Raw genomic sequence first — 15,833 nt, forward strand, 5'->3', positions numbered from 1 at the left:
ACCTTGTGTTATATACTTGAGTTCTCGGTACTTTAGAAGATGCATTGGATCTTCAGATTCATTTCTAGTATGAAGTTGGAACATTCCTAACTCCGCTCACATTTTGAACAGCTATCATGTTTAGATAACCTATACGCCAATGTATATATGATACTAATGTATATACTATACTGAGTAATCTAGAAAGGTTTGTTTTTCTTCATGTCACTGTCATCTTCATTTCATTACTGGTCACTGGAACAGGCTCCCCAGGGAAGTGGTCACAATGCCAAGCCTCTCAAGAGTTCAAGGAGCATCTGGATGACACTCTTAGTCACATGGCTTAGTTTTAGGTAGTCCTATGAGGAGCAAACAGTTGGACTCTATGGTCCTTATAGGTCCCTTCCAACTTGAAATATTCTATGATCCTGTGATGTACTTTGCAGTTACGAAGAAGGCTAAATCCATGCAGACAGTTATTAAAGCAGAAAAAAACTATACAGAAATGAGTAGAATGCATTAACATAAGCAATGATGGGAAAATACTACTGGTAATGTTTTTAAACTCTCTCTGTTCAAGAAGAGTGCTCTTTAAAAAGAGCAGCTTTTAGATAAAGGAATAAACAGTAACACTATAGAACAAGCTATTTCCATGCATGATCATGGAAGGGGAAGAAACCACGTAAAAAAAGAACTGTATTATATCAAATCAATTATTGATCCCTGGTCACAAATACGTTTGGTTTTTTTTTTTTTTTGACTCAGACAGTACAAGAGCACTCAAAAATTGCAAGCAAAAGTAATGAAAAAATTACAGACTACAATATACTGCAGCACAAGATTATCTTTATTTCAAAATCATACAAAGTATAAACATAAAGATACAATTACACTGAAGTAAACCCTGCTCTTTAAGTATTTAAATACTTAAGTAATGATACTGCCATCAATGCCTTTATTATTTCTCATTAAGAAATTTTATCTTATGGAGCGATACATCATGAAATCAATTGTTGTACATCTAGGAAATTTACCGATAGAGCTCTCTTCCACCGGGGTGTACACTTTGATTTGTCTCATGTGAGTGTCTCTTCCATTTTGGTGATTAGCTAGAACAGCAATCTGAATCATAAATGTGCGAATAGGCTTCTTATGAGTATCTGTTAAAGGAACATGAATCCAGCCGCTTGGTTCCACTAATTCAAGTTGCTGCCAAAAACAAGACAAAAAAGCAAAACATTCAGACACAGTTAACGTAAGTGATCACATACTAAACCCTGCTTAATAGAGCAGAGTCTTTCAAATCAGATTTTACATACTTTTTCAAATGGATTTGAAATAGTACAGCTGAATACTCATAGCTAATTTACTGATGGTGTGATTGGATACAAATGAGTTTTGTTGACTACAGTCATATTTGCTTTTGTCTTTCAGAACCTACCCTTCATTTTATGCCTTAATCTTAAAATAAAAATCATTATTAAAAAAAATACAGACTTGAATATAAATTCAAGAAAGTCAAAGCAGTACTATTTGGATCTTGTTACTGAAGTACACTGCTCAAAGATGACAGAAAACATGCATCTTAAATTGTTTTATCTAGGCACTCTGAACTAAAATATGCTAGAATGACTTATGTAGGAAACTAAAGCCACACAAAGTCTGGGTTTTCAGAAATTCCTTAGATTATTAAGGGGACATGGAAGGAGTAAGAGGAAGGTGACAGAGGAAAAAATACAGGATAACTCACAGACTTCATCTCACCTATGTGTCAAGATAGATGCCTGGCCAGTTAAAAACAGCTGCACACCCATTTAATCACATTCTAAAGTCCATTTGACTTGGCTTATACAACAAACCAAGCGTCATATGATTATTTTTTTCTTTTTTAATTTTAATCCTACAGAAACCGATGTCAAAGCAAGCAAAGAATTGCATTTCATTAACTCTAAACCACATCACTGACATCAGCATGCTGAAATCAAGCTAGATGCTACACAGAAGTGTGGTAACAGCTTTTGTTTAAAGTTAGTTGCCCAACTTCAAAGCACAGCTCAAAACACATATGGAAGAGCGCACAAGTAAGCGGAAGTCTTGGGGGGGGAGGGCAAGAAAAAAAAAAAAACAAACACAAAACCCAAAATAGTTGTCCACAAGCAAGTGGATTTCACACAGCTAAGCAAATACGACTGCTGTTCTTAGCAGCTGAGTTCCTCCAAGGAAGATCTATATTTTGAGCCGCTCAAAATTCCCATCTTTCTCCTGAAAATACTGCATGACAAACATCCTGTCAAATGCCTTGCTTTGCTGAAGCTTTCAAAAGACCCATCGGAGATCTACTGTTTCAGAGGCAGCAAACAGCCTGAGGAAATGACCCAAGAAACAAGTAAAAAACGGTTTGATGACTACTTTAAGTTTAAAGAGGCAAAAACCCCTCTCACCTCCATGCTAAAAAAAAGAAAAAAAAGAAAAAAAAAAGAAAAACCCCCACAAACAAAAACTCTCCACTGCTGCAGGCTCTCCCTCTCCAACAAATAATTGCCAAAGCATTAAATTCACTAAACCTTAGCAGCAAACCTTTTCACTCTGTGAGCTAGACACTTCCACAAACACACATTCACTTATTTGTTGTAACCCTGTCCCTTTCAAAAAAACACACAAAATCTTTTTTTGCATAAGAAACTTCAGGTAACATTTGGCTTTACAAAGTGATAAAAATGATGTACTGTTGACATGCCTTTACAAAGGGGGAATTTATCATGGTGAGGTAGTAGTCAATGGTTTGAGCAAGTACACGTTCCATCTCCACAGCGAACAGAACGGATGAGGATCCCAGTAATACTTAATTCAATTAGTACTAAAACAAAGTGGCTATGATTTAGAATTAAAAGGTTACTGATAATTAAACTTGCATTTTAATATTGTTCTCAGAGTTTACAAATTTTGACTGCTGATTTAAAGTGGAAAATTTAAGTTCCAGAGTTATGATATTGGGGTTTTTATGCTTGGATCAGTATGAAATGGATTAGTTAATACGGTTTTTAAAAGTACCACTTTCCATAGGTTGACATCATCAGCTTCAGACAGATCCAATATGGATCACCTTTGCGTGCTTTATTGGGAAAGAAATTGCAAAGAGTGAAATAATGACTCCACCTCCAGAACCGAGAGAGCTATCAAGGGATTGGCAAAATAGGACTATTTGTACAAAAGAAAGTTGGATGCTTATTAAGTTCAGAGAACATCTTTTATTTTAAGAGAATTATTAGGGTTATGAAGGTAAGCATTGGAAATTTCAGAGTTGCAAAGGTAATTTTACTCATGTATTTTTTAATGTATTTTACAAGTATGTTATTCCATAAATAAACTTTTGATTACATATTTATCAATGCTTTGTTTCATCCCTGATCAATGGGAGGTGGTCTTATGCTTTATTTATAGCATATTCATTTTTCAGTCCTGCTACAAGTGCAATTAATTTCTTCACGAGCCTTTCTACAGAGATGGAACAAGTCATTTCTACATCTGTAGAACAGGCAACTGAGGCATTAGGTCAATTAGATTAAAATATTCCCTAGTTCCAGATGTCAAATTTCACATACTTTGAACCTGATTTTTCCTGTCCTTAGTAATATATAGTATTTTACACGACGTTTATCTCCCACTGAGTTTACTTGCAGTTATAAGCGTCTAGAACACACAGTATGAGCAGAGCAGCCACCTAGGAACAGTTATTTGAGTGCATCATGTAAAAACACCATGACTAAGTGCAGATTGCACACAATTCATCAAGCAGTACTCAATTGTCTTAACCACAAAGCCTTTTTTTTTTATTCCTGAAATCTCTGCTTCACTTACTCCACATGTTCCAACTTCTGTAACAGATGAATTCACATCCTTTAAAGTACAAATCCTAGACTCCTCAGAATACACCGCTTTCCCCATTCCAATCCAATAGTTGCCTCTTGGACAAAGCACAAAACGCTTGTGATGAAGCTGGAGGCTGTACTACAATGTATTAAGTGCAAGAGGTCTGAGTTAGACTTTAATGTTTGAAAAAAAGTAAGCTCTTGATTTTAGACCTCTAAATAACATTACTGTACTGTGACATTTTTTGAGCCTAACTTTTTATTTTTATAAAATTGATGCCTACATAGTTCGGTAAAATGATTAAAACCTTGAGACCCAACTCAACTAGGGTAAATACAACAAAACGTAATGATTATTATCTGAACATCCACTAGAAAAGAAAATAATATTTTGCCAGTATGATATACACATTTTCTCTGACCAAAAGAATGGTACAAACCAGACACACACAAACGCTCCTAAATTCTTCTCTACATCTGTCATGCTCTTTCAGATGAATGAGACAGTTTCTTTTTCCAGAGGGCCCAGGTCCTTCACCACGGAGAAGGAATAGGACATGGGAATAGGCGGTGGTGGTGGTACAAGACAAAATGCTGCCCACTCTTAGTTCAGTGTCAGCACCCAGATACAGCCGTTGCAATTCCTAGTAGAAGTGGGATGAAATATGCAGCTCTACTCTGCCTGGAGCATTCCCAGTGTGAGCAGAATCTAAAGGAAACTTACTGTGAAGTTTTAAGAAATTCCTATTAAGCCCATGCAAATGGCAATCTTTCAAAGCCTTGTAAACCGGTCTGGAAATTTGGGTGGATTTTTACAGGGAGGCAAAAGGCACATCCTCAACACAAAGGCTGAACTATTGCCAAATTTCAAATCCTTGCTTCAGAGCTTGGGGGCACTGGAGCATCAAAGAAGGACACCAGAATATTCTCACACAAGCGAAATGGCATACTTTTCACTCGCCTTATTCTTGGAACAGAACTGCTTCGGCTGAAACTTTTAAAAAAATTCAGCCCAAAGCAGACATCTGGCATGGAAAAATCTGTCTGAACTGAACTTTGGCAAAAGTTATAAAGTAACTAAGAGTTAAGCCTTAAAATGGAAAGGGTCACGCAACCTTAAGTACAGGTGGCACTAGCAGCTCTACCTATAAGAAATACTACACTTTAAATCCATTTCAGTTGATTTTGCTGTCAACCCTGTTCATTAAAAGCACTAGCCACTGTATATACCTCTCTCTATATATATACATACACATATATATATGTTTCACCACAACTCCACAGCATAAGTCCACTATGAGAACACACCAGACTAAGTTTTCTCCTGTATTTTTTCCTCCTATGTAGGTCATTAAGAATCAGTCACAATTAACTGGCTTCCAGGAAAGTTTTAAAAATCAGCTATATGATTAATTACCTGAGTGAAATTAAAAATTGGAAGTTTCTTTTGTTATGCATTTTACCAGCAAAAGTTAAAAAAGGGAAACAAAGGAAAGAATCAATGCAAGTTTAGTATTAGTAACCCAGGACAAGGCTCTAGACTAATCTTACATACAATATACTAAAAGTCTAGTGTTTGGGGGTTTTTTTGGTTTTTTTGGTTTTTTGTTTTGTTTTTAATTTGCCTCTAATACTATAAATTTTGCAACAACTGATAAACCAGAAGAGCGTGAAAGTTAAAATAAAGGAAAAAAAGGATAAAAATTGAAATGGAAAAATCACTCACCTGTCCTTTGCTGCTGTTATATACTCTTATCTATCTCTTCTCCTGCTTTCTCTCCATTGCTTTCTTATTTTTCCTGTCCTCTGCGTGCTACAGCTTTACCTATGGACATATACTCCCACTCCAGTAATCCATGTTATTTTGAAAGCCAAAGCAGAAATAAAATTCCCAATGGAAATCTCCTCCCCAGTCAATTTAATAGCCCTGTTTCTTCACTTTATTGTATAGTCCAGAGGTTCTACAGAATTCCATATACATTTGGCAAAGCTATTATTGCAACTGGTGGGTGTTCTACCACAGAAGATGCAAACACCACAACAAAATTTAAAACAAAAAAAAATAAATAAATCAAGGCCAAAGCAACTTGAAGCTACACTTCATAAAGATGACTGAACACAAGACCAGAGCTTTTAAGAGGAAGCTTGTTCCTCACTGGTATTGCTGCTTCCTTATAGGATAGGAAATTGTTTATCTAAAGAAGCCTTTTCTATCGCACTTAATCCTACTCAAATTGAATATTAACCTTTTCCATACTCAGTGATATTCTGCTTAAATTCTGTGGTGTCTTCAAAGTGGCGTATAACTCAAACTGCTACTTCTACTAGACTTATAAACCCAAGCCAAGTTGTTTGCAACATTTACAGTAGGCTAACATCCTTGAAACAACACATTATTTTTGTTGTGCTATGAAGATACAGATCTTGTGAAGATACAGAAAGGAAAAAAACCCAAACCGCTAAGTAGTTTCATATTCATGGTCATTACAAACACATCCCAGAATGTATGTTAGACAGGACTCCCAGATTTCAGGGAAGTAAGTTCTTCTCTGCACTTACAGGAAGAAAAAGCAGTCTGTTTTTATCGTCTACAGAAAAAAATTCCTCTTCTGCACACACGTACTGACAGAAAGCTGAGAATTACTGCTGCCATCACAGCTTCAGCATTATACAATATGATTTGAGATGTTTGTACCTCATCGCATTTCCATTTAACCATCTGTACTACTAGACCCAAATGGCAACACATATTTCTAGTGGCTGCCTCTAAAACAGGCTGTGAAACCAAACAGCATTTGATTTTACTCCTCCTACTTTTCTCATAGAACTGTTAAAAGCTGCTTCTTTTTATTTTAGTGACTTTGCCACCTTTCTGAAATTAAGAATAGTGGCTACACTCTTCTTCAAATGTAATTTTGCCTTTCTGTATGCTTAACTAGTTCTTACCACACAATTATATAAAAAACCCAAAGCTTTTCAAAGCAGGTGTTCTCAGTAAGTAATGTATTCTTCTAAGCAGAAGGAGATTATAAAACTAAGTTCCAGAGGAAATAAATCCTATTTTCATAAATGAAGTATTTATCAATACACGGACTTTCTCCAAGTTGAGTGATCAAATATGGGGAAGGCTTTTCCCTGTTTACCGTTGTTTTTTTTTTTACAGCTATCCAAATGTTTTCACAACAACTAGCAAGGAGAAAGAAGGATGGCTAAATTTCCAAAATTCTCTTTCCATAAGTGCCATGTCCTACCATATAGCTACTGAGGATTCAGAATCAGTAGACCTCTGCATATTTCCAAGTATTAGAACTGTCAACACATGAAGTAGCATAGCTTGGGCTTCAGCCATCACTTCACTTAGGAAGGAAGAGAACCAGTTAATAGCAGTGATGCACCAATTCCAGCAGAAAAGGGAGGCATGTCCAAAAGAAACTCCACAAGTTCCAAGTGAGTCAAAGGAGGGACACCACATTAGCAGCTTAACAAGAAACACAGAAACATGCTCAAAGGACCCACTGTGAAAAGCACACTTCTTTGCTCTAACGAAGCAACGACCACCTAAGGAGGTGGCTCTGTGGTCTTAATCAGTCACCTCCTTAAACGGTCAAGAAATCTAACTTCAGTCCATTAGGTAAGAGAAGTTTTCCATTCTTCCAAATAGCAATTCCTGAAGATTCTAGGGGAGCACAGTGCATCCCTCAGGAAGATTCAACTATGGATATGGGCAGGCAGGAGACTAGTTGCAGAATAAGCTATATCAGGCAGTGAAACCTGCAAATACTGAAAACTCCTATCATATACAAGCTTGTTGTTCAAATGAGCTGAAAGAAGTAACTTTCGGGAAGATGGAGAAGGTTGGAAAAGAGAAAGGTCAAAAAGATCCTTGCAAAAAGTTTTATAGAACCTCTTTCTTTAGACTACTCTGCTCCAGATTAAAACACTAAAAATTAACCAATGCCCAGCTGTTAGAAAGTTGTATCTGCTTAAAGTAAAGACAACTAAACACACAAGCAAGCTAAAGAAGAGTAAAGTTTACTGATATAGATTACCAAAATAAGTATTTGTCACAGAATACATATCTGAGCCTAGAAGTGTAGTATAGAAGTCAACAACACCGCAGAGACCCTGAAAATATATTAGAGCTCAATCAGCTCAACGTAACAGGGAAACACTGTGAAAAATGACAAAATACATTAGGCAAAATTTTCATGAATGCACTAAATTTGACTTCATTTTTGCACAGATCAGTTTTCAACTGATCTTGCCGAGTTTCTCTCAGAATCATTTGTACCCATATAAATAATCAAATGCATTAAGTGTGACAATTCAGTTTATGCAATTAAGCTGTACGTGACCCATAGCTTGTCTTCACTTCACTCATTTCTGAACTGTTGAATGATGTGGTAAGGAGTCTTGCAAAAATTAAGTATTCTTTAGAAAATGCTCTATAAAGTGACACTTCTGCTTTATTACATCAAGCAAAAGAAGCTCTCCGTCTTCTTGAGGATCTTTCACTGTGAACGCCTGGTAAGAGGCGGACATCTAAAAACCAGAGTTATACCTTCTGATGGAAAAGGAATCAGCTAAGACAATGTTATCCCACTATGAGGATCTCATCCTTTAAAATATGATCAACGAAGTTTTAAATACACTTGACAAGTTGTGAAAGGGCAGGCTGAGGTGCAAAAAGGATTCAAACCACAGGAGATTTTTTTGTTTTAAAAAACAATACTTGGTAAATAGCATAAAACCATTAAATTGGAGGCTAGTGTAATGCTTGGAACTAAAAATATAATCCTCCTACACAGGTATCCCTAAAACTTGTGTGTAGTTTTTACCCGAGATATGCACTGGCTGGCTGGATATCTGCAGACAGATCACTGATACAACACAAAAAACCTATTGACAAACCTGACTAAAGTGTGATAGAAATTTATTCAGACATGTCCCCCCCACCTCGCTGCCATCATTACCAACCCGAGCATGAGTATGAGTTTGTCATGGCTATCCAACAGGAACTGTGATACAGAATTGCCAGTGGGCATCCCCTTTGTACATCACCTCAGGGGCACAAAAATATGTTTGAAGAACTGGAATTCCTCAAAACAGTGTCATACAAGTCCTATACTGCCTAGTGGTCCCCTACATAAAAAACACTCTTTATCCATTCTCATTTCCTTATGATTTAACACCTAAATTTGTATGGTTCCATAAAACAATGCAGGTTCAATCATAGCAGCTAAACTACAACACCTCCAAGAATCACACCTACTGTAAGTAAATAGCTACTCTACAAAAATGCATCGATAGTTTCCCAGTACAGGTAACCAGCAAGCCATACCCTCCTTGCATGGTGGGCCAAGGATTAGCATCTTTGATGCTAAAATAGATTCTTATACTCTCAAATTCCAAATTTCATGTTTGGATTACATAAGCAGCACAACACTTGGTAGACAATGTCAGTGGATTATATCATATTGCCACATTGTAGAGCACAGACACGGGCATGTTTCTGAAGCAAGCAGCTGATGTCAATTGAGCTACGATGTAACCTAAATTTCATTTAGAAGTGATTCACCAGCCAGCTAGTGAAATGGTTTGACTGGTCCATTTTGATATTCTTCAGAATTATGTGTCCTGATTACAGTTTCCCCATACAGTAAAAAAATAATCAAGGAACCATTTGATTTGATTCTCATGATAAAACAATGCAATCCCTTCCCAGATGTACTTCATTGATTCAGACAGAATTTTAATACTACAACAGGAATAAACTTAGGAAGAATACAACACTGAAATTTAATCCATGAAATGTTAAACAGGGAAAGTCGGGTTTTGCATTATTATTGCCCTCACAGTTTATCTTTGAAGTTTTGTGAAATCAGATGAGGAGCACATAAAAGGACAGCAATTAACTCTTAGACAGGAGGGGAGTCTCTGGTGAGTAAGTATGCACATAAGACTACTGTCAAAAGGGAGAAAGTGAGGTACAATTGCACATGCTGCAGAACACCAAGAATTTTATGACATGGACTCACAGGAAAAAACAGCTATTTCAAAAGTATCAAGTGACAAAGAACCATAAGTACTGATGCCTGCAAAAGGGTCAAGGCTGTGCTGAACCGCCCATGTGAAAAGCTCCAGACAGATGAAGTCACTTTGGTGGAAGTCCCACAGGTTGATAAACAGATGGTCCAGCCACTTGTGGAGGGGCCCCTGTCCGTGGTACTTAAGCAACCACCACCCTGCCCATCACACTGGCACTACTGCATCTCCTCACAGTTCCTGCTGGTAACACTTCTACAATCAGGTACGTGCAGCCTGAGACACAAATAAATAGCCTGCGAAATCCTCAGCTACTGTGGATTCGGCAGCCAAAACTGTCTTAATCACTTGTTGTTTCAGAAAATATTGTCTGCTTAACTCTGGGTGGCAGAAAAAGAGCAAGCAAGAGGAAAGAAAAAAAAAGGAAAAACAGACAACAATCTTTGAATACTTCATCCTCTAGAATTTGGCTGAAAACAACTCTTCATTCTAGAAAATGAATCAGCAGAAACCATCAGGAATGTGTCACAGACTGTTTTTGCTACAAAAGTCTCTCTGGAAAGAAAGGAACATTGTTTTCACATTTGTTGTGCCATATACACTTTTTTTTTTAATATGTTCTCAGAAAGATGATGCATAGGCAGTTCAAAATTCATTACAAAAACATATGTCTCAAGCTGTATATAATGTTTCAGAGAAGGCCAAAAAATGTTAAATAGGCTTGGGCAGTTTGCACTTAAGTCATGCATCTTTGAAACCTTATTTTTTTGTCAAGCGAGGTCACTTGGACTTTTACATAATAGAGCTCATGCTTGACACATCCCTAAATTAAATGTCATTAGAGAAGGACTGCCTGCCTGTGTATGTTTTAAGTGGCAGCCATCCTATCGACTGGAACTTAAGAAAAACACAAAAACCTTCTCCTTGTCCCTTTAGAAAGCATAGTAATCACATCAGCAAATACAGAGTGACAACCCAGTCCAGCATGGCTTTTCATACGCGCATGTATGGTAAGGCCTAAAACTCCAAAGCAAACCTTCAATCCACAGCAGGAAGTCATCTAAGTTTAGTTTGGTTTCAGCTAAAACAGATTCTGTTTTAACAGGAACCTGTTGCTCCAGAAGAAATACTGTCTCCAACTGAAATCAGTCATAACAGCTGTGAAATTTTGGATCTCTGATTTAATGAAAAATGGTTTTCATAATTCATTTAAAGATCAGTCAAGAGTGGAGGAAGGGAAGGCAAACATATCCTAAGCTCATTAGCATTCGCCTGCTGGGACCTCTGTCTCATTAACCAGCTGTCACAATAGACAGGAATGCCATACCTTTGCAGGTGCACTGCTATTAAACTTTGGGAAGACTCCTGGTATCAGGGGAAATCCTTCAGACCTACAGGGACTTGGCTCCAGTGTGAATCTCAGTTACTTCCCTTGAGCTTGGCAGATAGCACGCTGAAGCTGAAAAAGCAACAAAAAAAATTCTTGAGCTTATGCTCTAGAGTGGTGGCCTGGCTGACAGTGTCAAAAATAGGTAATGCAGCCCAAAACAAACTTTCTGCTTCAGTTTGTCTACTTCTGGTACCTAAGTTGTTTAAAGTCTAAGTTGCAGACATACTGGAACAGACTGCAGCTGGACGGTCTGGCCCTAAAAATGAATGGTAGGAAAGCTATGGGATTTGCTGCAAGTCTTTAAACTTTCCAAAATTCCAGCATTCTGAAAGAGGGATGAAGGGGGTTTTTTTTAATTTATTATTTTTAAAGAAAAAACAGGGTACTATCCAACTAAAATTATCAGTAACTCAGAGTATTATAGATGCAGATGACAAAGGAAACAGTACATTAAAAACACAAAAAATTACTAGAATATATATACACACTGCACATCTAGAAAGAAGTGCTAATCTCGTTTTGTGAAATCAAACATTTCGTACCTTTTAGGAAGCACTTCAAATTGTAAAAGCTTATCTCACTGCAATGTTTTTGTCATTTTATGGACAAGTAACTAAGGAGAAGGTCCCACATACACAAGGTAACAGGTAAGTATCCTACTAAGTAGGAGTCTGGCAGATGACAACCAACTGATAGAAGTCATTTTTGGTATGCCATGTGACAATGCAGAATAGAACCAGAAGATTCTCTAACAATTATATGTTTAAAGAATCAACTGTTGTAAAAATGAAGCAAACGATGACATAAGCACGGCAAGTGTGACTCATAGAACTGTTTCTTTGAAAACCCTTCCAGTAACTTTTACCCATCAGAAGACAGGGAAAAAAAAAAAAAAAACAGGGAGACTACTTTATAAAAGAAAAAAGCGTCAAACACAACAAAACATGCTACAATTTACCAAATTCATTCCAACAAATGGCACTATCTGCATTCAAACTTTTAGTCACGACACAACATACAAAATAGTGACAGAACTATCTAAAAAAACATCTAGTTAAGTATCTGGACTGAAGTTTTCATAGAAAAACAAAAGAAGGCACAAAGTTCTTAAAATTTACTTAAGACTACGCATTACTAGCCCTTTTATTTAAATTCTTATCTCAGTCATGAATTTGAGTTCCTCTCCCCTCCCAAAAAGCACTTAAAAGCCCTAAGATTTTCAATTCTTGTACTAAGACCTAAAAACCTTAGTCCTTTTTCAAAGCAGCATCCATCCAAAATAAGGACATCACCTCGGAAGACAGTAGCACTTCAACCATCTACTGAAGAGAGGTAGGGAAACCAGGAAATAGGATAACAGAAACTGAAAGAGCAGACAGCTAAACAAAGAGAACAAAAAACAGACTGAACAAGAGCAGTGGAACATGTTACAGCAAAGAAGTCTGAAAATATATTTTAAAAAACCCTCTGACTTCAGGTGAATTTACATTACAAATGGGACTGCTGACTGAAGAACAGGACAAGGTGTTAATATAGGCACCTGCCTTTTTATGAAAGGTAACAGAACACCACAGAATGCTACAAGAAAGGAGAGAATAAGCAGAATTTCCTGTAAGCAAAGAAACAAGTGCTTAAAAGGAAAATCCTACAACAATTACTTGTTAAGGTATGGCCTTATACAAGATGACCTCAAAGGCAAACAGATTTAAGACATCAGAAACCAGAAGATTGAAGAACATAAAGGAAGATGTACTATCAATTTTTCTGAACCAGAACTGCTGGGTACAAGCAGAAACAATATAAATGGACTGTATGGATGCACTGCACATATTCATGGCAAATGGAAGTTAAATGACTGAAAACAGTACTGGGAAATAACTAATCTTACAAAGGTGCAGAAGTTTACACAATGGATGAGAACTCTACTTCCGATGTCTGCAGTTCCCATTTGTTCCAACGTATATAATGGAATGATATTATGTTTGTGTGAAAGTGCAAAAAAAAAATCAGCTCATAATTTACCTTCAAAATTGTTTAGCCATATCCAGGAAATATGTCTAGACATAGCTACAGTTAAATTATACAAAGAAAGTATTTGAAAAAAAAAATCATATTATGCAATGAATATTAAAGATTTAAGTATCTGAAAACTAGCCACACTGAGTTAATCCTATATCAAATCATCTTCAATAACTTAGTGGAGGTAGCCTTCATGCCTTGCACTTTGCACCTCAGAGAATACTGGAATGCTTCAGAAAATTAATATGGTAAACTAATAAATACGAGAATATGGGAATAACACGAGATTTTTAAAAAGTCAACAGTAGTAGTAGCAGACAGCTGCAGGCTCTCAAGCACCCTTTATACGTGAGGGGAAGAAAGCGCATCTAAAACAAAAGAAAAACATTCCCGCCTCACCAAAAAGGGCTCTTATTACACATTGAAGAGAACTAGATTTCTCTTCTTCTTCTACCAGAAGACTGGCCCACAACACTGCGTGGCCCTAACATTTTATCGGTTGCACAAAAATGTAGTTCCCAAGTTTCTTGTTAGAAAAATATTGCAATAAATTACACCCAAGTACTACCAAATTAAAAAATCCTACTTATTCTTTACCAGCAAGAGGACAAGTTGTTGCTTTGTAAGACACAAAAAATGCTGGGGTTAAGTGAAAGCATTTCTCCTGATTGCACAGGAATTACTTTGTTTCTGAAGAAGCAGCGAATGAAAGGAGGCTGCCTCTCCTAGAAATCAAGGGATTTAAAGAGCATAAACCTAAGTAAATAATCCCCAAATCCTGCAGAAGTGTAGTATACAAACAAGTAAAACATTTTTGCATCTGGTTAAGGACTCTGTATGTGCAGATACTCAGTAAAGGCGAGCAGGGCAAAACCTGATAAACTGTAACATTACACAAGTTCATTATAGCACACCTGATTTCAATAAGCAAATGCAGAGTAATATTTCACAGGATCCAGAGTAGATGTAATACTCAACTCAAGGAATATTTACTCATTGGAAACAAATGCAAGAGACCGTTGTGAAAACTATTTGTGTAAATTTAAAATGCAATGTCTCATCTGAAAGAGATCCCAAGTTCATAAACATGTCTCACTGGAGATATATTTTCATACGAATGAACTTTAAAAGAGAAGAAATAGGAGTGTATCTGTCAGAGGTTCAGCTGGGTAGTTTTATATAAGCCAGAATACACTTTCATAAATTTGCTAAGCTGGAACCAGGACTGCTGCCCAATGGAAGCATTTAATTTTACCTCTACACACAATTTCTTTTTCTTTAACATACTGGTAGAGTTTTTACCTTTTGCTTGTGCCTTCTTACACATCCATATGTGAGTGTGGCCAGAAAAATGCAAGGCTATGTTTCATTGTTTAGTGTGGAGGTCAGGGTCTGGACTCTGCTTCTCTTAATCTAGAGGAGTTCTAATTCCTGACTTTTTTCTAAGAGTCAAAGATTCCTCAAGTTACCATTCAAAGAATGTGCAGTTCAAAGAGATATTCAGATGGAGCTATACAGTGTTGGGCTAACAACTACCTCATTGCAACAATATGTCCACTGTAAACAGCAATCTGGAATAGTCTTAATGCTACGTTCAACCAATGTAAGTATATAGGCTCTTCAGCATAAACTGTATGAGAATCGAAATAAAACTACATCACGTATGCTCCTGAAGAATGAGGCAGCAGTGGAAAAAACCAAAACACAAGAGTGACTCAACTGAAAACTTGCTTAGCAATAGGCCTACTAAGCCCTAAATCTAGAGCTACTGTTGGATATCATCTCAACTGCTTAGAGACGTGAAGTTGGTAACAAGCTGATGGAATTGGACTAACAAATGTAGATGACTTACCATACATCTTAAAAGTCCTGTGGGTACACATGCTCCTCTGCTTAATTTAATTCTGCTATGTGAGTAAATCTTTATCTCCTCGTAACAGACAGTATAAACAAAAAAATGGAAGTCTAATAATTCCACAATATAAGCTCTTACCCCAGCATTGCTGGATTGACACAAAGCCGATTTATGAAAACCTCTCCATTAAACATGGTGACTGTCACAATCACTACAGAGACCTGCTCAAAAAGAGGGAAACCTACTTGAAAAGTTTACTAAATCATTTTTCCTGATACAGAACTGGAACTCTTCTCACAACAACCACCAAAAAAAGATTTAACTGCACTAATTATCCTGAGTAACATCATCTTGCTAAGATGTAATAAATGAAGCTCAACATAAAAGAAACAAATTAGAATTCTCTACATTTGCTAGTAGAAGTTATCCAAAAAATCTTTCATACATACAGTTGAATCTGACCTCCAACAGACACAGAAGGGGAAAAAACAAATTTAAAAAAGGAGCATAATACGTATTAGGGGATAGACTCTCACAATTCACTCAAAGACTGTGTCTGAGAACAGCGTTCATAAAAAGCCTCAATAAAAGCTGTATTTGTTAACATTCCTTTAACATGAGACATAAAACACTCCAGAATTCATTCTGGAAAAAAATGGAAGTGTGAGATAAACCT

General features: G+C 36.8%; 1 protein-coding gene across 7 annotated transcripts in view; it reads right to left on the minus strand.

Moving 5' to 3' along the window:
• Positions 1–813: 813 nt before the first annotated feature.
• The window catches only part of ANAPC10 (anaphase promoting complex subunit 10), a 38,135-nt gene continuing 23,115 nt past the window's right edge, over positions 814–15,833 (minus strand). For 5 of the 7 annotated variants that reach the window (XM_054203987.1, XM_054203986.1, XM_054203985.1 and 2 more), the window contains one exon: positions 814–1,188. In XM_054203987.1, the coding sequence (XP_054059962.1) occupies positions 958–1,188 (231 nt within the window). In that variant the 3' untranslated portion in view covers positions 814–957. Of the gene's footprint in view, positions 1,189–5,574; positions 5,674–11,220; positions 11,353–15,833 lie in introns of all 7 variants that reach the window. The other 2 variants (XR_008466771.1, XR_008466772.1) reach the window with 2 other exon arrangements.

This window comes from Rissa tridactyla, chromosome 5, assembly GCF_028500815.1.
Source record: "Rissa tridactyla isolate bRisTri1 chromosome 5, bRisTri1.patW.cur.20221130, whole genome shotgun sequence".
NCBI classification, from domain to species: domain Eukaryota; kingdom Metazoa; phylum Chordata; class Aves; order Charadriiformes; family Laridae; genus Rissa; species Rissa tridactyla.